General features: G+C 37.3%; 1 protein-coding gene across 1 annotated transcript; it reads left to right on the top strand.

Annotated features, from left to right (window-relative positions):
- The first annotated feature begins 1,391 nt into the window (after positions 1 to 1,391).
- On the top strand, positions 1,392 to 21,538 carry HSD17B3 (hydroxysteroid 17-beta dehydrogenase 3). The gene is given in 13 exon segments (XM_031061839.1): positions 1,392 to 1,477; positions 1,479 to 1,543; positions 3,615 to 3,659; positions 9,633 to 9,704; positions 15,238 to 15,351; positions 15,824 to 15,890; positions 16,648 to 16,686; positions 18,033 to 18,069; positions 19,810 to 19,887; positions 20,166 to 20,178; positions 21,009 to 21,061; positions 21,369 to 21,483; positions 21,486 to 21,538. Coding segments are annotated over 13 exon segments (837 nt in total).
- Positions 21,539 to 22,550: the final 1,012 nt, after the last annotated feature.

The raw sequence follows: 22,550 nt of genomic DNA, 5'->3' as shown, positions 1-22,550 counted from the left end.
TTCTACAGATTTCGTATTAATGAACTTAAGGTTTTAAATATGACATTCATACCATTACAGGTGTCAGGGTTACAAGGAAACATACAAACAAAAATCATTACTTGACCAGAAAAACAATATTGTCCTGTGCATTGATCTGTTCATGCTCTAAATTTTGTGGGGCTTTTTTAGCAGTGACCTCACTGTAGTGAAGTGAGATTAAGTGAAAAAATGTGATCATCCAAGCGACTTCCTACCCATTCACTGTGTAAATTTTTTGCAGTGATTCGTGTGGAAGTCAGAGAGGCAAAAAAGAACTTACCTCAGAAAAAAACCACTTAGACTGAAGAATTCTTCTCATACTTAAGAATTTATTAATTTTCTTCTCATTATCTTGGCCTAATTTACTTGTATTGGACCCATGACTTTGTAGACCTATCTGAGACTCATTACCAGCCGCAGGAAAAGAAAATGGAAACAGAACATGGAAGTCCAGAATAGAAGACTGGCAGCTGTGGAAGATTGTGTTTTGATTCCATCATTAAATAAAAAGAATTATTTTGAATTTTGAGAGCATTAATTTAAAAGAGGTATTCAGCATTAATTTTACGTGTAGAAAATAAAGATACCTCTTCAAATTTAAAGTATTAATTGAACAGTGAGTAATTTTTTGGGCTATTCGTGATTGATTGTAAATACTTTTGTAAATGTAATATTCAAACCTTTTTTATTTGTTTGGTCTGGCTTACTTATGAGGTGAGCCCTGAGAGGAAAATTAAGGCAGGTTTAGTGTGAGGAAACTGGGTTGTTGTTAAGCTAAGACAGTAATGATTTTTTATCTTCTTGTTGCAGATAAGCTAGTGTTACCTTCCTTGTGATTCACACATTGTCTTGTAAAGCATCTGCACAATTATGGGTTTCTATCTGAAGGTGTCAGTAATGTAACATGATAAATCTTTATTTCTGGTTCCAATATGAATTTGTCCTGGAAGTGTCTGGGCCACAATGTAACTCTTCACTGTACGAAGTAGTGTTGATCTCTGTTTGGGGTATTCTTTTTTAAGGGTTTGGTTTAGATACATCTCTGGTCTCTATGAATGGTTAACAATGACAATAAAATTAGTTTTTTAGGTTTGTGCAGTTTCCAGAAAAGAAGTGAAACCCTTCCCCCGAGGGCAACATTAGAAATCATTGTTTAGTTTGGATTTTCGCAATAGTTTACAAATGTGGGTTTAATGTAGTGGTGTTATGCTAATCTAAATCCCGGACATTTCCTGGAAAATGAAATCTTGTGACTGGATTCATCCTCTCACATCTCTTCCAAGGCTCAGAGACTAACAGTGGGCTGGAAAGAGGCATTTTCCATGCAGAGTGTCTGATTCATACAAGCTCACTACCTTCTCTCCAACACCATGGAAGTGTTCCAGCATCAGCTATTCAGTCTTGTTGGGGCTCTGATCTGTTTCTGTGCTCTGATAAAATGCATCAGATTCATGAGACCTTTTTCCATATGTCTGAAGTTCTTTACCTTAAATTTTCTTTCAGTCAATGGGAGAATGGGCAGGTAAAGGAAATTGCTTCATTTTCTGCTTGTAATTGGGTTGTGGATTGTTACATAACTAATCAGGAATGGTTTTCCTTGCATTTCTTTACCCCATTCCTTCAGAATGAAACACAGTTTCTGATATGTGTGGTTTGCTTGGTTCCTTTTTCTTTTCTCCTAAAGCTTTGAGTTTATGAACTTGAAGGTTTTGTGTACTTGGGGGAGAATAGAAAATTGGTCAGACTGGTAACAGCTCGCACCCTGGTGTGTAGATGTGAATTCTTTCCCTGTTGCTACTTCTGCTGTTTTCTCTCTGCTGCAAATGCTTTTATTTTAGTGGCATTGCACAGATGCTCAGTTTTCTGGTATGTGAAGCTGCTAGTTTATGTCTAGCATATATGCTCCAGTTTTCAAAGCAACTTTTCTTGTTCCTGCTGATGTTGTTCCGGTGTATTCTTTTCCAAATTGCTGACCTATCCTTAATGATACCATTAATGAACTAAATTTACTTTAGTCTAAAATCTTCAAAAGCTGCAGGTTGGCAGTGTTTTCTAAGATCATATGCATTCTCGTAGAATAACACAGAGTTTAACAAGCGTCTGCTTGTTCCTGTTGATTATTCATGTGTTTCTTAAGCTTGTTAGACAGTCAGTATAAAGCAGGGATGAGCAGGTGCTGCTGCTCCTGAGTTCCTTGGCTGCCAATGTTGCTGATGGCAGCTTGTTGTTAAGAAATTACCTGAACAGTAGACTTGTGTTTGATTCCTTTTTCCTGCATTAGAATTGATGGGACAAAATATACAAAATTATTAAATATATCAAATGCATCAATTAAACATATAATTAACTATTAAATATATGTTTAACTACCACATCTTCTAGTGGATGATTAAAATAAATCCGTTCCTGTAGAAGACCTGCCTGAATACTACACACTTCTAAGGCAGTACATAGGTCTCATTTTGACTTAAGTGAGGCAAAGACCTCCCTTCTGTGTATGAGATGAGGAACAGCAAGTGGAACTTTTCTGTGTAGAATCTTTCTTTTCACTTAAGATTGGAAGACTTGTTTCTTTCAATGAACCTTTATGCTGTGTTTCTATAAACAAAGTCTTCTGGCCCCAGTAAAATTCATAAGGCTCAGATAATTTGTGTTGTCATGTGGCACATGAGATTCTGAAAATCATGAAACTTGGCATGTGGAAGCTTGTTTCTCAACAGACTCTTCACTTTTCGTCTACAGGTCTGTTAGGAAACTTAATACCCACCACTTCTTTACTGGGATCTCATTTCCCTGTGAAATCAGAGAGTAATTGTTCTTCTGTTGGCAACACCTAGCCATTCAAAACCACTTTGCTTTCTGTGTCTCTGTCAACACAAAGGTCCTTAATCCACATTTTTCTTATATTGACTAGTTTGTCATTTGCTCTAAAACTTACCAGGTTTACCTTGGAACTGCTTTGGTTATTTCTTCTCTATTTCTAAGGTGTTAAGAATTTTTATTTTTATAGTTCCTCTTTTTATTTATATGCATAGTGTTTAAAGTTCAGGGTACTTTACAAATACCAGGATTTGTTTATTTTCACAGTAAGACTAAATCCAGAAGTAAACTGAGTAGTACAGATCTGAAGGAAGAGCATTTTATAGGTGGTGGCAAGTTTGATGTGATCTTTCCTTACAGACAGAAATCTTGTATGAGAAATTGTTGTATCAGTTTCAGGTGGTCTTTATCTCCTACCATTCTGCCACCAGCATGTAAATTCAAAGCTTGCAAAACAGAACTTGTGAGAATACGTGCATGGAAGAAAATTCTGCCAGCTCTTCAGCAATTGACTTGTTGCTTATGGACATCACTGAAAATGAGAGTAATAGCTACCTCCTGTACCACATGGACTACCTTGGGGAGAGATTTACTTTAATGACAGAAAGTGCTGAATGAACTAAGAGATGCATTGGTCACAAGGAAAAAAATTAGAAGACTGGTTCTATTCTTCAGTTGAGACATTTAGCTTGTATCATTCAGGAAATGCAAATGATAAAGATTGAACAATTCAGAGATCCAAATGTAATCTGTATCCTTTTTGCTTTCTCCAGTGGTCACAGGAGCAGGAGATGGGATTGGAAAAGCATATTCCTTCGGGTAAAATAGATTACCTACCTTTCATTTTACCTTAACAAAATGACAATTGCTATCCCTCCATCAGTGTCTTCAAATTAGTAAAATTATTCTAGAATTCAAAGCTACTGTGACAAACATGGTCCTAATCTTTCTCTGATATATAACCAGAATAGCTTTAATCAGATTCTGAAAGGAAACCAGTGGTGCATTTCAGAGGAAAGTCATTTGGTCCTCAGTGGCCTCATCAAACCAGGGAGCTAAAATGAGTGATTCAAAAGAGGGCCTATTGTCTTTCCAGGGAAGGAAGTCTCCTAAATTATCCCTTTTCTCCCAGTTTCACAGCTGATCTGCAATGGGCTCGTCCAGTATTAACACATAAAATCTAATTTTGTAGCCTTTACACTTGCAAACACATACTGAAAGTTTTATCTGAAATCACCAATACGGGAGAAACTTGTATAAATTAATATAAACTACAAGTTATGGAAAGTATAAGGAATCCTAATGGTTTAATTCAGAATCAGGAGCTCTAGGAGGCTGCAGGAGGAAGAGGATCTCTGTGCTGTCCCTGTAGCTGCTGCTGTGCAGAGTCAGTGCAGCAGTACCTTCCATTAACCCATGGCAGTCAGCACTGAGAGCAGGCTGGCCTTGTATTGTGTTGTACCAGCCTTGCTATTATTGATTGTGACTGAGCAGTACATTTTCTCCTTGGTCTCTTCTTTCTAAACTGCCTCCCTTTCTAGAAGCTAAACAGCAATGAATCAAGAGTTGCTGTCTTCAGGGCCGAGGTGACTGGGTGGAAAAGAACATCCGGTAACATGCAAGAGCTTAGATGTGATGCCTTCTGTTCATAAATTATAAAATGTATTTCACAGGAAAAGAAAAGAAATTGAATTGATTTAGAAGATTTTTGCACTAGTGTTTTCATTATGCATTGTTTAAACTCCTAGATTCCTTTTTACTGCCATTGCTGGGAATGGCAATACAATAACTACTTGTGAAAGAGCATTGAATGTAGAACACTCAAAGACAAATACCAGGTGTTAGAGACAAATACGAGGTATTAGAGTTTAACATTTGGCATAGTTTTGAAAAAAACCTATGGGAGAGAAGGGAAAATGCTATTTCCTGTCTACTCACTAAGTTGCAGTATTAATTAGTAAATGGGAAGGGTCTGATGAATACATAGGTCAGGGGCAATGGGATGGGATCAATACAGGGAGAGTAGGTATCAAAAATGCCTGAACATTTTTATTACGTCTCTGGGTGAAGTCCTCTGTTTGTGTAGCTGAACTAATTTACTGTGTGATATTTTATCCATGTGAAGGCTGCAAGAACCTGTGACTGTCTAAATAGGAGCCTCTGTCGTTGTTCTGCTTTGTTTGGGCTGTATGGGTTATGCAAGAATAAATCCGATTAAATGGCCAGCTATAACATGAATGGCTGCTTTATGCCATAAGAAAAAGTAAACCCACTGCTGTCCTTTTTTTAAACTTGGCTAGAACTGGACAGATTCTGTGGAACCTTTGTTCATTATTTTTGGCATTTGTAGGATGACTGAAAGTCATCTTACTCCATGCTGAGATGTACCATCCTCTCCAGGTGGTCCTTTTGACTGAAGCTGTGCTCAGCTACTGCTCTGTGGGATAGATCCCAAGCCCACACCATATGAACTCATAGTTTGGCACATCATCTTGCTGGCTGAAATAGAAGCACACACTTGTGTGTGGCTTGTAGATAAATAAATCTGATCCTGCTGTTTTAGTATTTGTGTGTCTTCAGAGGCTCTGGCTTAGCACTGCTGTCTTGCTGCTCTGATGTCAGGATACAAAATTCTCTGATATTCTTCTGCTGTAGGTTCCTCTGGCATTATGTGCTGATGTGAAGGCAAGCCTTGTTTGATGGGCACAGTCTTACAGAGTTTGAGTTCTGATGTCAAGTGATGAATTTCTTTCTGATGTCCTGAGCTCAGGCATGGGTCGCAACTAATTTAAGGACTCCACACTTGGAAGCATATGCTACCGGATTCTTAGGAGAGCTGGTTTTGTGTTTTGGAAGGCTAGTGGAATGTGGTTTCCTGTGTTTGGTTTTATGTAGAGATCCCAGTGGGTGGTTCATTGGATAAAACTCAGCAGGCAGAGGTCCAGAAAGAGATTACAGTATCTACAGGTTCCATACTCCTGTTTCCAGGGTTTATGCCTAGATACAGGACTCTGCAAAGTCTCTTAAACTCAAAAGCTGCCTGGGGCTGTAGGAAGAACCTGGCAGCCATGAGGTCTCAGAACACTATATTGTTGATGTCAGGACATAGACCTTTTGTTTCACAAGCTTGTTTGAGAGGCAGGCAGATGTGGAACTCAAGTTTATCCTCTTCTGACTTAATATCTAGGCTTCCCTGAAGGCTCTACATGTATTTTGAGTAGGTGAGTTGTTTTGAATGACTGACCTTCTTGAAGATGAAGACCCTGACCTTTTAACAGACTGCTGTGATGTCATAATACTGGAATTTTGGATCTAGTTTGCTGTATGTACTTGAAAAACCAGGCTTCTGTTACACTTGGCCCGTAAGTTCTTGGGCTGGTAGGGTTTAAACTCACCAGACTTCCAAGAAGAAGCAAAAGTAAGTAATCTGTGAGTCTGCTGCTAGTCTGTCACATCTCTACTTGAGGATTAGCATTTCAGGTACTGAGGTGGTATTGTTTGTTCTGCTTTTGTGGTATAGTAACTACAGATGCGCTTTATCATCTGTTACTGACATAGTACCTCAGACATACTGGGTTTATGGACAAGGCCATGGTGTATTCTGAGATTTATGGTTTGGCCTCTTCACACTTCTCATGTGATGTCAGGGTATAAGCAGGGTGTGTTTTGGCTCATGTGGTCACCATTCTTGCTGCTGTTAATAGTTCATCACTCTCTTATAAGTTAGGCCAGTGCTTGTATTTAATCAGTGTTTCAGCAGCCCATTTTGAGACAGACCGCATTTATTTAAGATTCATTCATTTCTTAATTTAACAGGTCCTTAAATCTTAAATATTTGTTTCTGTCCTGAAATTCTGTGTAGTATTACCAGCAGTATAATACCTGTTAAATATGATCTGAGTTTTCCTGCCCTGGTTGCAAAGTATTCTATTTTCTCCACTTGATCTTGGATTTATTCCTGGAAATACCACTATTGTCCTTGCATTGCACAGATCATGCAGAGCTAGCAGAAAAATTGGTAGATCATCCTGCTGTGTCATCTCAGTTCTGGTCTGGTGGACCAAAATGAGGGTTGAAATATTTGAATCAGAATGAATGACTCTTTGATTCGTAGGGACCCTACAGTTCTGAATCCCAGTTAAAGAAAGACAAAAGGTGAAACATGGATCATATCAGTACAGTCCTAGAGAAGAGTCTCTTCTACAGATTCCACAAAGCATTAATAAGGATTTTAAATTATTACATCTAATAACCCATGTAGAATATAAGGAATTGGTCAAGGTCAATGTAGCAGTCACATGCAGAAGCAGTCATGGCTTGAATTTAAAACCTATCTTGCCTTTCAAGGAGCTTTATTGTTTAAAAAATCAATTCAGACTGAGCTGTAAACACATGCTAGCAAATGCAGAGGGATGTAATACTTGTTTAATGTAGGTTTGAACTTTTAATCATGCATTTTTGAGATCCCAGTGTACTTGAATTTTCTTTATCATTAGCCCTATTTCTAAATGCTTAGTTGTCATGATTCTTTATGGCTGGTGTTGTTAATAATGTTCTTACATTTAGGCAGACTGAGTCTCAGAAGCATTTTAGTCCTTTGCCACTGGGAGTCAGGATTTCCTAACATTTGCATCTTCCCATTACACACTGGCTTATTCTTTACTGTGAAGGGAAACACCATTCTTTAACTTTAAAGCCTTTGTATATTAGGAAAATTCTTTGTGCTAAAGACATCAACACTAAAAGTTACCATAATTTGAAATGCTAAGCCAGGTTTAACCTTTCCTGCAGGTGGCTAGGGAATTCTAAGCACAATTACTTTTGTTTGCTCGAGGGTCTGTTTGTATCATGGTAATTACAATGTCCTACAAAACCTGTTTCTGGAAAGGATACACATTTTATATGTGGATGAGGAAGCAAAAGAGACTAGTCAAAAGAGACTAGAGACTTCCTTTGCCTTGACTACTGGTTAGTCTGGAGGACAGCAACAAGAGATGTTCCTCTCACCTGATAGGTAACACTTTCATAAGGTTGCTGTAAATATGTGCTTTTAGGTGAAATACAATGCAACCTTAGCAGTAAGAATCATTTTATAGTTAGGTTTAAGGAGGGGGTTTTCTATCAGATGACATACAGAGACAAACTTACGATACTGAGAAGCCCAGTGAAGCAGAACTTTTTTTTATTTTGTGCATTACATGGCTGGTAGTTTGTCTTGGGTTGGAAGATGCAAAAGTCTAAACAGTCCCTGTGCAAACACCCCCAAATGACAGAAAGGAGCAACTGGAAGGACCCTGGAAACAGAGACCATATCTCTGACTGAAAATGCCTTGAGTCAAATTCCTTACAGACAATGGAAAATCTACCAGTGTGTAGGCAATTATAGTTCTTTACTTGAGAGCTTCAAGTGGAGTACTCAAAGCAGATTTCTGAAAACCCAAAGCACCTAAGTCTATGCAGGTGCCTTTGGAGCCCTGATCAATTATGTTAGAGAATCTACACAACACAGAATTGTGAGAAAGGCTGAAAATGCAAATGGTTGTGGCCGATGCCTTTAGCAGGGCAAGATCCCCTTGTACTCTTGATGAAGAAAATTTTTGAGCAAAGGTCCTTATTTCTTAACATTCTCTGCATTGTCTCATGAGAACCCAACAGGACAAACTGTTTCCTCAAATAGTTTAAGAAGAAAGCATTGCAGTGAGTCAGCTATAGAAATGAATGGATCTTCAGTGGATGGTCTTTGGCAGTCATTTCTTCTTCTGGGCAAATCAGAAGGTTCTTTCAGATGATACAAGCTTTATGTTTTATGATGGCTAATTTAGCTCTCTTTCTCCGTTCTCTCACAGGCATTTTTCTAGTTTTCGTTTGATCTTTCTTTATACACTGAGCTCAGCTGACAGTTGTTAATAACTTAATTTCAAAAAATGGGGCCATGGTCCTTTCTCTGACTTTGCTTAAAATTCTGATGGGAATGGGGGGCCTCAGAAAATCAGGAGAAAACCATTCTATGTTTGTTCTGCACATGGTTACGTGAAACTCACCATAAATGGATCGTTACATTAAATAGTGTTTGCAGCTATAGAATTCCAGCTATTGCAAATGTCTTTGTGGATGTACATTTTTGTGACTCTATTTTGAGTATTTATGTCTATAATTCACCTTTTTTCCTTTGATTTTTTAATATTTATTTCTTTTAAATTTGCATCTAATTAAAAAAAAAAAAAAAAAAAACAGTTAAAATTTATCCATCAAACCTGGATCAGATCTAATTTATATTCAGTGAAAATTATTAAAGTCCAAGTCTTTTCTAGCTGCTGGGCCTTCAATTCAATAGGCTTAATGTACTTCCTCAGGAAAAAAAATAAGATGATGGAAGGTGATGCTGTGAAATGGCTGGAAAGCCAGCAACATGACTAGGCTTCCAACCCCAAATAAAAATAAAAATGTGTTTCCGAGAAATTCCATGTGATTTTCACTCCCTGAAGACTTTCATTCATTTGAAGTTGGCTCAAATTATTTTTATTTTTTCATATTATTGGGATTTGATTGTTGTCCAGTATATTTTTCTTGTAAACGTCCAAAGTTATGCAGTGAAGGAAATATTCTGGAAGTCTCTAGAAGACTGATTATTTTTTGGCCTGGTTTTAACTTCTCTTGTTTATCCATTAGGCAAGTGACAGGTGAATGAAAACAATTTCAAAATTCATTATTACTGTTTTTGCAAAACTGTAAAAAATGGAAAGACTCTTGTCACCTTACTATTTTTTAACAATTTTATATTCCTCTCTTGTACCTGGCAAGAAGTGGATTAACTATAGTGATGATAAGGAGAACTTTAGAAAAACTGAATTTGGTAAGCATTTGTCTCAAAATTATCCTTACATTTACCAGGCTGGCTTTACAGGGATCTGCAAGTCTTTTCCCTTGTTATCTAGCACAGCAGGGTGCTAGGTATTGCTACAGCTGTACCTCCAAGTATTTCTCCAATACTGAGAACTTTTTTATATTACTCTGTCCCTTGAGCTCTTCTAGACATGGATCACTCTAAAAATATATGCTTACTTTCAAGGAGTGTAATGGGCTAAAAAAAAGTGAATGTGTGCTCTTTACTGCCTTTATCTGCCCTCAAAAATCTGTAAATACAGATAAATAGGTCACCTTTAAAGTAGTTCTTGGAGCAGAGCAGAGGAGGACTAAAAACAAAATCAAAGTACCAGGTTTATTTTTTGGTTGGTTGGTGTATTGGTTGGCTGGTTTCTAAAGGTTTTCAAATTACATTTGGCTCTTGATGAAACAGTTAAATAGAGTGCCTTTAGAATTAATGTTCCCTTTCTTTTCTTCAAAGGAAATTAACCATTAATCTGCTGAATGTCTGGTATAAATACTTTAAGATTGACAGTTAGAATTTATTTAGGAGTCAAATGAGTTTTTATCCTCCATTAACTTTACAGATTGCTAGAATGAAAATCATTCTTTCCACTGTCTCTTCTTCTATACATGGCTTCTATCCAGCAGATTCCTTGATTTACATGTTTAAAAGTATCTGTCAACCCAAGACTGTATCTATACAAGTTGGAAAGACTTTTCTTTAAGAAGGCTTAGCAGCTGAGTCCAGCAGAGTATCATCAGGTCCAGGGTACTTACCTAAGAGAGCAGAACGTCTGTTGGGGATGTGGCAGACTTGGGTGAAAAAGTCTGCAAATTTTCAACCTGCAGCTACCAAAATCAAGGAATGGACCCAGAAATTTTCTATCCAACATGCCTCTCTTTTTTTTCTTGTGGGGCTGGATAGGCTTGCTTTCCCTTGGAAAGCAAGGGATATCTGACAAGGAAAGCTGTAAATTCCTCCACACTTTGACTGAGTACAAGGCCACCCACTGGACACCTTTCTGACTGAGGCCATAGCAGCATGCAATGAAGGACTTGCCTGTCCTGCAAACACTCCTACACCTTCTGCACACATCCATGGCTTTTCAATTGTTCAGTGACAGCTCCAAGCTTCGCTGACAGCAGCAGTGTTATCCATATAATCCAAGGTGTGGGGAGGTGTGTTGTGTGACCCCAGAAGTCAGGCTACACTGATGAGGTTTAAACACTGTTCCACCTGGTTGTGGTCATAGCCTTTCCCACAACTTGCTGAAATAGGTGACAAATCCCAGTGAGGTATTTCAATTATTTTCAGCAGGTTTTAGCAGAAGTCCAGAGTGAGTAATCTGTTATTTATTGTGTCAGGTTGGAAATTAGTATCTTAACAGATAGATGGCATGAACAAAAGGAAAGAGAGAAAAATACAGCAATGAAAAGTATAGAATATCTGATGTGGAGGCACTAAAACCAGCAGGGACCTCTGGACACATTACTCTTGTTTCCTTTTTTTTAAATATCTACACAATACCTTTTTACAGTCCATTGGACATTGTATTGAAGACTTGCTTCATTTTCAAACTGATTGTATTATTTGCCTAATTATACTGTCACATCTGTTTGGATACTGAGTGCTATAAATTAAGAGTCTAAACTGTGGGGAATTACAGACATCTCAATGTTTGGCTTTCCAAGTTCTGTGGGCCACAGGTGTGCCTGAGAACAGCACTCAGAGCTGGAGCCAGAAGAAATCCACAGTAAGAAAAACATTTATCCAAAGACACACTGGAATTGAAAACCAGATTTCCATTCATTCAGACTGTAAAGCTCTTTTAAAATGAGATAAAAAATACCAAAGTAAGTGTTACAGAGGGCAGACAGAATCACTAGCACAGGTATACTGCTCATTTAACACATTCAGTGCTGTTGCTGTGAAACATTGATCAAGCCACAATACCAGGGGATTAGAAATTATGGAATGCTACTAACTGCAGTCCTGTTTCATTTCGTCTGCTTATATTTCCTGAGCAAGCTGTACAGGCAGAGCTAGGTCCTGTTTGCAAAATACTCCCTTAGGATCCATTTATATGTTCAGGATCTGTACCATACTGTTGTTAAAGCCAAATAAACAAACAAATAAAAAAATCCACTTCTGCAAAATACAAAATTCCTCAGCACAAGTGTGGCTGGGGTTTGTAGGGTTTGGTAGGGATTTTATTTTTTTATTTGTTCTGATTGGTTGTTTTGGGGTTAGTCTGCGTGTGTTTTGTTTGTTTGTTGTTTTTTTGTTTTTTTTTTTTTTTTTTGTTGGTTTTTTGTTTGTTTGCTTTTGTGGTTTTTTAGTAGAAACAAGTATTTTTTAAATGAAAAATAAGGTATGTCATTCTCAGATACAATAAAAATACAGGTGTAGCACTTTAGATTAGCAGAGAACACAGTTAATGAATTTGGATTTGGTGATGCAGGAAACTATACAGAAAATACGTCTGCTAATATAGAATTAAGTAGTGAATAAAAAAGGAACCCACACAGCCCAGGACAAAATATACCTTACTACCACAAAGACCTGTGAAGATGCTAATTCATTCAGTTGTCCTCCCTCCCATAGGCTGAGTTTCCAATCTGCTCTGCTGTGTCCTCTGCCTCTTGTCCTGCCTGCTCCAAGAATTAAGCAGGTAACATAGTGAGTTCACTGACTAGCATAAAACAACTCATCTTGCAAGCCTTTCTGCATCCTAAAAGGACATTTAAAACTGTCTGTTGTGTCTTGCTGGTCTCTTAAGGTAAACTCCTCAATTTACTCTCCTATCTCTAAATTTCCACTGAATAGGAATACCACCTAAGATTTAGTGCTTCTCTCTTTATAATCAAATGTTGCTGTAGTACTTCAAGAAGGCCTTTCAAGATCAGTTCTTGTGCCACTTGGGCATTCATTTTGCTACATTGATTTTCAGAACATTTGTGTAACTCTCTAAAATCTTAATAGGAGGGGAATGATTCTGGAATGCTGTATATCCTAAACAACTTCATACTTCATTCTGATTTATTATCTTTTCAGTAAATGTCAAAAAGCAGCACATTGTCCTATCTGACAGCAGATTCCCAAGTGGTCTAAGGTCAGAAGAAGTTAGATATAAAACATCTAACTTCTAAAATCTTATAACACATTGAATTAACCAACTTGGTTCCACTTTTAATTTTCCGTAAATTAGTTTTTATTCTATTATTTAAAATAAAATAAAATAAAATAAAAAATTTTAAAGAAGAAAAAAGACATTAACCTGTCCTGGTGTTTGAAAAGCTAGGCTTTTTACTCTAGGACACTTAAGACTTTTAAACAGAGATATAATGGCGTGAATCTTCAAAGACTATCATAAATCTGTCATAGGGAGCGAGAGACATAAGAAACATTGGAAATTGTTTTTTGGCTCTCTCCTTTGTAGAATTGCTATAATTTTCTGAAGAGCTGTCCCTGGGTAATTCATTTGTCAGCATGAGAGTTTTATTGTTTTTTAATATATTGGTTTATTCTTATAAGAGATGGAGGAAAGCCATCTGGAGTACTTGTTTGTTGGCTGACAGTGCTGGTTGCAGCCATACAGTTCTGTACAGACAAGGAGTTGCAGAGAAAGTCCAAATGGCTTTTTTGATCCTCATTTTTATGTTGCTCTAGTTTTGGCTGCCCTTCTGATTGTCCACAAGAAGGATGGCCACATCATCCCTATACTTTTTAAGACCATCTCATTTTGTTTATAGAGCTCTTCAAACAGAAGGTCACTGTAGGTGTCTGCTCCAGCTGTTGCTCTGTTCTTTCCCACTCACTGCATTTACACTCACAATGTCCTTTTATTTATAGTTTCACCATTCGCCCAGCCTGGGACCATGACGGGGTCATTTGCCACTAGAGTTGCTTTTATAGGTTGAAGGTTCAAAGGATGTTTTGTCCCTTTCATACACAGAACTGCAACTTAGAAAGAGGGCAAGAAAAAGGGCAGTCCTTCCTCCTTTCTTCTGTCATGGAGACAGATGTCCTCTAAAACTGCACACAAGATGCAGCGCACATTTCAGATCTGCAGTCAGTGTGCTTGCTGTTTCCTCAGACTTCATTACTTGAGTAGTGTAAGGTGGTCAAAACTTGCAGTTTGCAAAGAGCTTTGAGGGGCAAAGAGGAACAACTGGAAGGGAGCAAGTTTATCTCATCCTCCACTCAAACAGAGGTTCTGATTTGTTGCAAATTGATGTGCTGGACCCAAAGCCAGCTTTCTGCATCCTTGCTGTCCCACGGGAGCTGGCACAAGGCCTCTTCTTAGTGAATGAGCACCAATGGATGAGACAAAATTTCTGGGTGATAATTCAGTAAGTCTGATTCCTATTCAAGGCAATGCTCTCTGTCTTCTGTATGATAACATCAGAATACAGGCCAGCAAGAGACATTTTGCCAAAAGCCATGCACAATTTTTGCCATGAGTGTGCACCTGAATTCCTGCCACTTGCGGAGAGCCTGCAATCTGATATTCTATTGACATTTCCAAGCTTTGCCTGTCACTTTTTCAGCAAACTTCATCTGGATTTCAGGTTGCCCATAAAACTTGAAAGTGGGTTTAGTAGCAAAAATTTACAATGTGAACATCTAGTTAGAGGAGACCTTATTGAGCCCTTTTAAAGGAGAGCCTTGCCTTTAAAAATGAGTAAATAAGAGTTTCTACTTCTTTTCCTCATGAAACTACATTGAAAATATGAACAGCAATAAATCAACTGCTGAAAAAAATGGCAATGTACAACTGGGCTCCACTCCTGCATAGAAATGACACTGGAAAAATCACACACATTTCCCTTTCCCTTCTAATTGACCTTGTAAAATTTAAGCTATAGCCTCCCTAAAATGCCTTTCAGTGCTGCTAAAACCCCAAGAAAGGTTCAGACTATGAGAAGGCAAATGTTAAAATAGGCAAGGAATTTAAAAAAAATAATACAGAAAATGCTGCATCCCATCCATCCTTGTTTACCCCTCCTCTTGTGTAAAAGGATAAGTTCCACTTGTTAAAATGCTTATCTTATCCATCAAAATTATTTCAAACTGTTCTGCAAAGCTGTGCTTGTGAAGGGGATCTGGCATCCACATTAATTTGTTTAACATATGCTGACAGTGTTCATCTATAAATATTATGATAACAAGGGGAAGAAGTCCTGTGTGTCTTATTTCTGAATTTGTTTTGTTTTACCTTACTGAAGGACTAAAGGTCTTCTTACAAGACCTAATGTTGTTTAGGTCATGTAAGAAAAATTCCATTGATTGAATCCTTCCTATATTTGCCAGGCCATTTTCCTGAAAACAGCTGGGTAGAGTGAGAGTGTTATGCTTGTTGTATTATTTCTTAGAGTAAGAATGTTGAAACAATTGCTTGATGTATGATGGACATTACTTAGCAAGACATCTGGTTATTTCTCTCATTACAGCTCCCCCTCATTCTCCATACATGCAAACTGAGGTTTTCTTGGCTGGTTGGTCTTTGGTTTTGGGCTTTTCTTTAGTTACAGAGCTGGCCACAGATCAAAAGGTGAAGGTTATACAAGCTGTTTTCACTAAAAATTCAGTGTACGAGAACATTGAAAAAGATCTGAAGGACTTGAGTACTGCTGTTCTGGGTCAGTCATTAAGGTCTGTTAATTGACAAGTATTTTATGGCTGTAGTGTATTTAACAGACTATTGTATAAATGATATGTTGTAACAACTTGTTATCCAATGTTTAAAATCAAGTATACATAAGGAGTCTGTGGCTCATTATCTGGTATGACTTATGAAGCAACAGTGAAAAGGTGGGGGTTTGGAAGGTTTTTTTATATTTTTAAAGAAAGTAATCCTTTTAATAGTGAAAGAAATTAAACAACAGCAACAATACACAAACAGCTTTAGCAACTGTCTGTTTTTCTGTTCCCCAGAGACAGCACTCCTCAGTATCAGTGACCTCAGTGAAAACAAGACTTAATGCTAAACAGTGTTTCTCTTCACATGCAGCTCACAATCTTATGGGTCTTGAAGAGAGGCACTATGTTTAATTAGATGAACTGTGCACTTTGTCTAGATTTGATTCTTAACACTGTACTTTCCCTGACTAGTTAGCAATGTTGGAATGCTTCATAATCCTCTTCCAAGCCATTTCCTTAATGCGCCAAACATAGAAGAATTAGGATTATTCTGTAGATTTCATCTTCAAATATACAATGAGGAATGGTAATTCATTGAACAAGTCACAGATTTTGCCCCTGCTACAATCAAGTATTAACTGTTCAGTTGGGTTGGAAATGAGCTGGGCCTGAAGAAGCATATTTTGATTTGGGTTTAATGCTTGGAAGAGCTTGAAAGAGAAGAAGAATGGTAGTTTTCAGCTAAACTGCAGGAAGCATCCAGAGATAGAGGGAAGAGTGCAGCTGACCTGATTGGAACAGGGATTAGCAGACCTTCTGACTCCCTGCTGGCTTGTAGTGTAATGGGGTCCAGTCCATTCACAGTCACAGCTTAAAATATTGCGTTCTTATTAGCGTTATTAAAACTTAGTTTCTTTGAGACACTTTACTTAAGTATGTGGAAATAAACAAACAAACAAACAAAAACAAATTTTAAAAAAAGAAAATAAAAAAAAGAAAGAAAAAAGAAACCTCATTTAAATACTGTTTACTTTGTGGGGGAATTAATTTACAGTGGTTGAATTGAGTGACAGGATTAAGGATGTGATCAAGTACTCCATTGCCTTATTGTTATTTGCCTCTATATCACTTGCAATGAAAAGGCCAGAATTTTTAAGTGTGTATCTTTCTAGCACCTCTCTCAGGATTCATTCAGTTTTTCTGTCATCTTCTTTCCCATATCTGAGAATCTCAGGCAGGCTGCTTCCCTCAAACTCTCGCTTAAGGATGAGTTTCCTGTTTTGTTACTTCCTGCTGGACTGTGTCAACTGCAATATTATTTCTGTTCCAGGTAGGTATGTGACACCTTCCTATCTGTTCTGGGGCTGTAATGTATTTCATTAAAAAAAATCAGTCCCACTTGAGAGTGACTAACTAGCTTTTCTGTGTATCATAATTTAATTCATCAGCAGACAGTGATTATCAGCAGGACTGTCAGTGTTAATTTAAGGAACCCACCTGTTTCTATTACCTGTGAAGTATTTTGATCAGAACTGGCTGGAAAATTCTTAACACAATTTCTCAGTTGAAACACATCCTTGCCCTGCAGCTGAAACAGCTAAAACATTTCACAAATCATTTTCATTTTGGTATGCAGGGACATTTGCTTCAGAATTAAAGTTTTCAAGACAGGTAAATCTGTAGTTTGAATTTCAGCGCTGTACTTTTTTTTGGTCACAATTCTCTTTTGCCAACATGTTTTTGCATCAATGCAGGACAGAAACTCCAGGAACTGTCTCCTAATTCTGTATTGTTACCCCTTGGTGCTACTTTTGGTTGTCTCCTTCCCTTCCAAGAACATTTAGTATTTCATGTTTTTCAACTCTGATTAAGATTTGTATTGCTCTGGTGTTTGCAAGCAGCATGTTAACATGAACATGAGCAGAAGATCTCAACCTTGTCTTTCATGCCTTTCACGTCTTTCTAAAAATGACATGAAAATTAACAGCAGATGTTTGTCCCTCTCTGGCTTTCAAAATTCACATCTCAAATTTGTACTGCTACTTAATGAATTAAGATAATAAATCATGTAATACCAGTGAATGGAAGAAAATTCTGTAAGTAGCTTTGTGACATTTCTTCTCCCAGGATATAGGATCTATTCTATTTCTGTGTCAAAAGAACAGAAATATCTGCAATATCTGAATGCTATATATATATATATGCCATTCTGTACCCTCTCGATCTGGATACAGGATGTTTTTCTTTTTGTCATTTCCCACATTACCTATATCTCAGAATCAACCTCTTTTGTTTTTGCAGTCCCTGGGCATTGCTTCCCCCACTGCAACCACATCCTTTTCAGTGTTCCACAAATATTCACTTTCCTCCAAATTACAGAGAAGAAAGTATTCTCCTAACCAGAATTCCTCATGGTTAGGTCCAAATAATCTTTAAATCTTTTTGGATTTCCTTTCCCCTCCCTGTCTGGATTCCTGCTAGATCCTGTTCGCCATTTCTTGCAGCATAATGCCTGAGGTCCAGGAATCCTGGCTCCCACAGATGTCAGTGGGATTTTCAGGACTGCGAAAGAAGGACCTTTTCCCGTGTTTATTTGGAAATTCCTCTTCATCCAAGCTGATGTGACTGACTGTGTTTTCAGACTTTGTCAACCCTACACTGCTCCTACTATCCTCTTGAGCACAACGGTACTACTAAAAAATATCAGGAAATAACAAGTATTCAATTAAACTGTGCCATTAATTTGCACTACTTGCACCCTTGCACTACTTGCATTACTGCCCTTTACAGATTAGCTCACACTGCTGTCCTGACACAATTCATAGTGTAAGTGTGACTTCTTCCTGGTAGTTAGGCTTCCTATCAAAAATATCCTTCAAAAGCGCAAAGAAAAGGTGATTTCTTATCTGAAAAAATGTATCTAATTTCACTTTAAAAATCAGATTAATGATTAAGTCTATTGCTAAAATAAGAATGAAAAAATAATACAATAATTACCACTAAAAAGGATCCTAAAGCTCCTTCTGGAAGCAGAAAAAAATTATATATTTTCCTGATTTTCTGCAATTTCTGATCCAGCTACAGGCAGAAGTGAAAATGCAAAATGAACATGGAGTTGACTTTCTCCTTGCAGTTATGATTCCATGTTGAAGTACTATGAAATTCAGAAACTGTTCAAAAGCTTTGGATAAACATAAGACTCTCACTGCTTAGAAGGCTAACCTTTGGAATTTTTCGACAACTCAGATGATTTTCAGGCTGCAAGCATTTCTAAAATATTTTCCAAAATGTTGAATGTGCCATATTTTAGCTATTTGAGCTGTATATATATAGCTTGATTAAGTGAAAAAACCTGTTATTAAAATAAAAGCAGTTAAAAATGCTGTCAGAAAGATGGGAAATGGAAAAATTGTTTTGAAAAGATGCAAGCAAGGTATTTTTTTCTATAACTTTGAACTGTGTTAAGCTTCTACCTTCAATGACTTTAGTGGTAGTTAGGCTTTTTCATTAACCGCTGAACTTCACAGTCTATCAATCAGTAAGATATCTTCTACTTCTGTTATTGCTGTATGATTATATGTATAGGAACTCCCACAAATTGTCAGTCAATTGTAGAAGAGAGCAGAAAACAAAATATGTATCTGTCTCCAGTTAAAAGTGTGTGGCAGAAATAGAATAGGATGTGATGGGCCTAATAAACAAGAAACAGCATTTGAATATATTATCTGTTCTTGTAAGAGTGGTAGTTTGGCTTGGAATAATGCTTTTCAAGCTCTGGAAATACCCATATTACTAATCAGAGACATTAATTCAGCTCTGCAATGAAGGATCTCTGTCCTCTTTTGTACTATGTGTATTTTAGACATGGGGTCCTTAAACTAGAAATTTGGCTTTTTGGGTGGGTTTTCTAGAAAATATTGTTAAATACTGCATTTTGGGGCCAGTACATGCTTTTAGTTTTGGCAAAAAAGTGTTTCTTATTGTTTAATTTTCATTTTGTTTTATTTTGTTTTTCTTTGTTGTTGCTAAATGCATTGGGTTTTAGTGATATGTACAGGGAGTTGTGATTGGGAAGCTAAGCCAAAAGATCCATGGAGCAGGAAAAAGAATGTGCTGGCTAAAGGGCAAAGGGGATCTGCCAATTACTCAGGAGAATGAAATCTTTCCCCTGATGACAGACTTTTTTCTCTGTTAGATGTACAATTGCATGTACAATGTTCCCATGGTTCTGACTGCGGCAGGCATTCAATTTTCACTTATGACATTAATCCTGGTTTAGACCAAACTAAACTGTAAAAAGGGGGTCTTTTGAAGGCACATTTGACAGTATAATAGGAGACCTATGCCTTCTGGGGAAAAAAATGTTTTCTGCTCGTGCAGAAATATACTACTATACTTTTACTATAATCCTGTAAAGTGTAAACCGAATGTAACTGTTTAAATTAAATTTCAGTCAGAAAGTTCTAATTCTGAATCTGTCCTCTGGTTCAAGTACTTTCCCTTGTCCTGTATATATGATGTACACAGCTACTAAGGTAAATCTTTCACATTGCTTTATGAAGAAATCCCCATTAAGTGTTTATCAAAGCATTGTATCAGTATAACAAATGATCAGAATATAAATAGCATTGCTCCATTGAAATAATGAAGTGATGTAAATTAGCAATACCTGACAATGAAAAATGAGTGAAACACTGTAAATGAAGTCAGCTCAGGGTATGTCTGACCCTTGGAATGATTTTGCCTTTGATTAAATAGTATTATACCAGTGCTCACAATTTGTCTTCATTCTGGAAAGGATGTATTTTACTAGGCTCATTTATCTAGTTTATTTAAAATTGTAGATGCACAAAAGTACTAGGTTTTGCTTACGGAACCAAGAATAAAATTTCTGGCAGGTGAGTGGTGAATTGCCTAACTTCATAGATTTCACCTAAATTTTTGCTCTGATTTTGAATCCATGAACTCACAAAAGTGAGGAATGAATGATTTTAAGTAAAACTCCAAAAGTAACTTGATCAGCTCAGGTCTCCTTCAAATGAAAAATTCTAATGATATTTTCTTAAATGTAGCTAAACTTTAGATTGGCCAAAAAAAAAAACCCTTAAATAAATCTAAAAGATTGAAGCTAAAACTTTCCTTCAAATTCAGAAATACTTGGCTTTAAAACATTTATCTGTAGGTTATGCTACTAGGTAAATACTGAAGGCATGAGTTTCATTTTGCTCCACTTTTCATTGCAAAAGAAACAAGTGCAAGTGTCTGACTGGCACCGTAGGGATCATCCAGAGCACAGAGCCACATGAAACGATAGCTAGAATAAGTGGGACTCTACTTTTTCATAAAAGTGTCAAAGCTTCCAGTGCAGTCTGCAGTAATACTTGTTGCATGTCCAGCTCAGGACAGTGCCAGAGTCCATCTTTTCTGGTGCACAGAAAGAGTCACCCTCGCCCAGGTGCACCAGCAGAAACTGTATCTTGAAAACTTCATTTCTGTGTTTTCCACCAATGCTCTGGGCCTTAGATTGTACAATGTTAGGCCATTTGTGTTAAGGACATGTTCACACTTATTTCTGAGCATAGTGAAAGCACTGAGCTTGCAATGCTAACGGTTTGTTTTGTTTGGTTAGGTTTTATTCTATCTAGGCTTTTATAAGTGCTTCTACAACCACTGCAAGCAGAATATAAGGCAAAGATAAATATCATGCAGGTGTTGCTTTGTCTTGCCATATTAGCCTTCATTTTGGCAAATTCTTCAAGAATATTTGAGACGTCTAAATCTGTATTGTGTAGCTGTCCTCAGCGAACTGCTGGGTGACTCTGCAAAAGTTCTGTCTTCCTCTATATGCAGCTTTTTTCCTTATTTCATCATAGTCCTATCACTGATTCCTTATAGTGCCCTAATTCATTGCAAATATCAGTTAAAATATGTCAGATGCTATGGGATTCTGCAGAGTGTCTTATGTAAGTATTAGATGGCATTACACTGTTGTTGTTATTTTTTTTTTTTATTTTAGATAGTGATTCCTTATGGTGTTTCTGCTCCAATGACAATGTACCAAAACCCTGGTGTTATTACAAAGACAGCAGAAAAGTTTCTTAGTGAATCACTGGAGTATGTCACCTTTGGAGATAGATTTTTGGATGTTTCACCCATGAAATTTTGATTGAATTTGGTTATGTGTAAATGTCTTCCAAAGACTCCAGCCAAGTCTGTCTGGGCTCAGCCTGTTCTTTTCACTTTTTCGTAGACATTGGATATCAAATGAGAAAGAGACAATGGGTTGTATGGCACCAGTAAAATATGAAGAGAGGAATGCACAAGTAAAGTGTAGTGGTTACAGCACGGTATGGTTTTCTCTGCTTATGAGCCTTGAGTGAGCTCAGTTTCATGTCTGGTTAGTCTTTATCCTCTCTCCAGCTGCCTGTTTTCGTGACCTTGCTAAGGAATTTTCCAAGACCTCTACTCCTTCAGAAAAATTGGCCCGCAATTTCAAAAGTTTTTAGTGGGGGAGAGGAAGGACATGAAACCTGAATGTACTATCACAAAGACATCATTTCCTTGGATACCATGCTAACAAAATAGAGTAAATATTTATACACAGCAGCTGTTAATGATGAGCATTAAATGAAACTATAAGAAAGGCAACAGATTTGCTGAAAGCAGAGGAATTAACATTTTTCTCTAAGAGAAATGTGGTTACTGAAAGCCTGAAGTAAAAGCTTTTGTGGACCTTATATAGGCTCTAAGAAATGTATATTACCATTTTAACATAGTCTTAAAGGTCACCAATAATCATACTTATTTGATATTTATGAATAAAATGACAATTTTCTTTATTTCCATCTTGTTCACAGTGTATTTTCATGCTTTCAGTGGGTGTTTTGTGTCTTTGGTTTCTTTGGAAATTTGCAAGAAGATGAAAAGAAATCTCAGAATGTAAAGTACATGCTGGGCCTTGGGAAGCCTGCAATGATAAAAAAAATTATTTCTTTCCAGAGCCTGTGAACAGCTCTGCAATATCCAATATGGGATATAAGAGGCAGCAACAGGGAAAAGGATGCACAGTAATTATACACTGTTGAATGAATCCAGGGGACAAGTGTTTTGACTAGATGGCTGTCAAATCAAACTGGGTGCTATTAAAAGGTGTTTCAAGGACAATGCAATCACCAGGCATAGTCATTGTGGGATCATA

This window comes from Geospiza fortis, unplaced genomic scaffold (assembly GCF_000277835.1).
Source record: "Geospiza fortis unplaced genomic scaffold, GeoFor_1.0 scaffold325, whole genome shotgun sequence".
NCBI lineage: Eukaryota > Metazoa > Chordata > Aves > Passeriformes > Thraupidae > Geospiza > Geospiza fortis.
The sequence above is the reverse complement of the archived record's forward strand: the minus strand, read 5'-3'. Positions and strand labels throughout refer to the sequence as shown.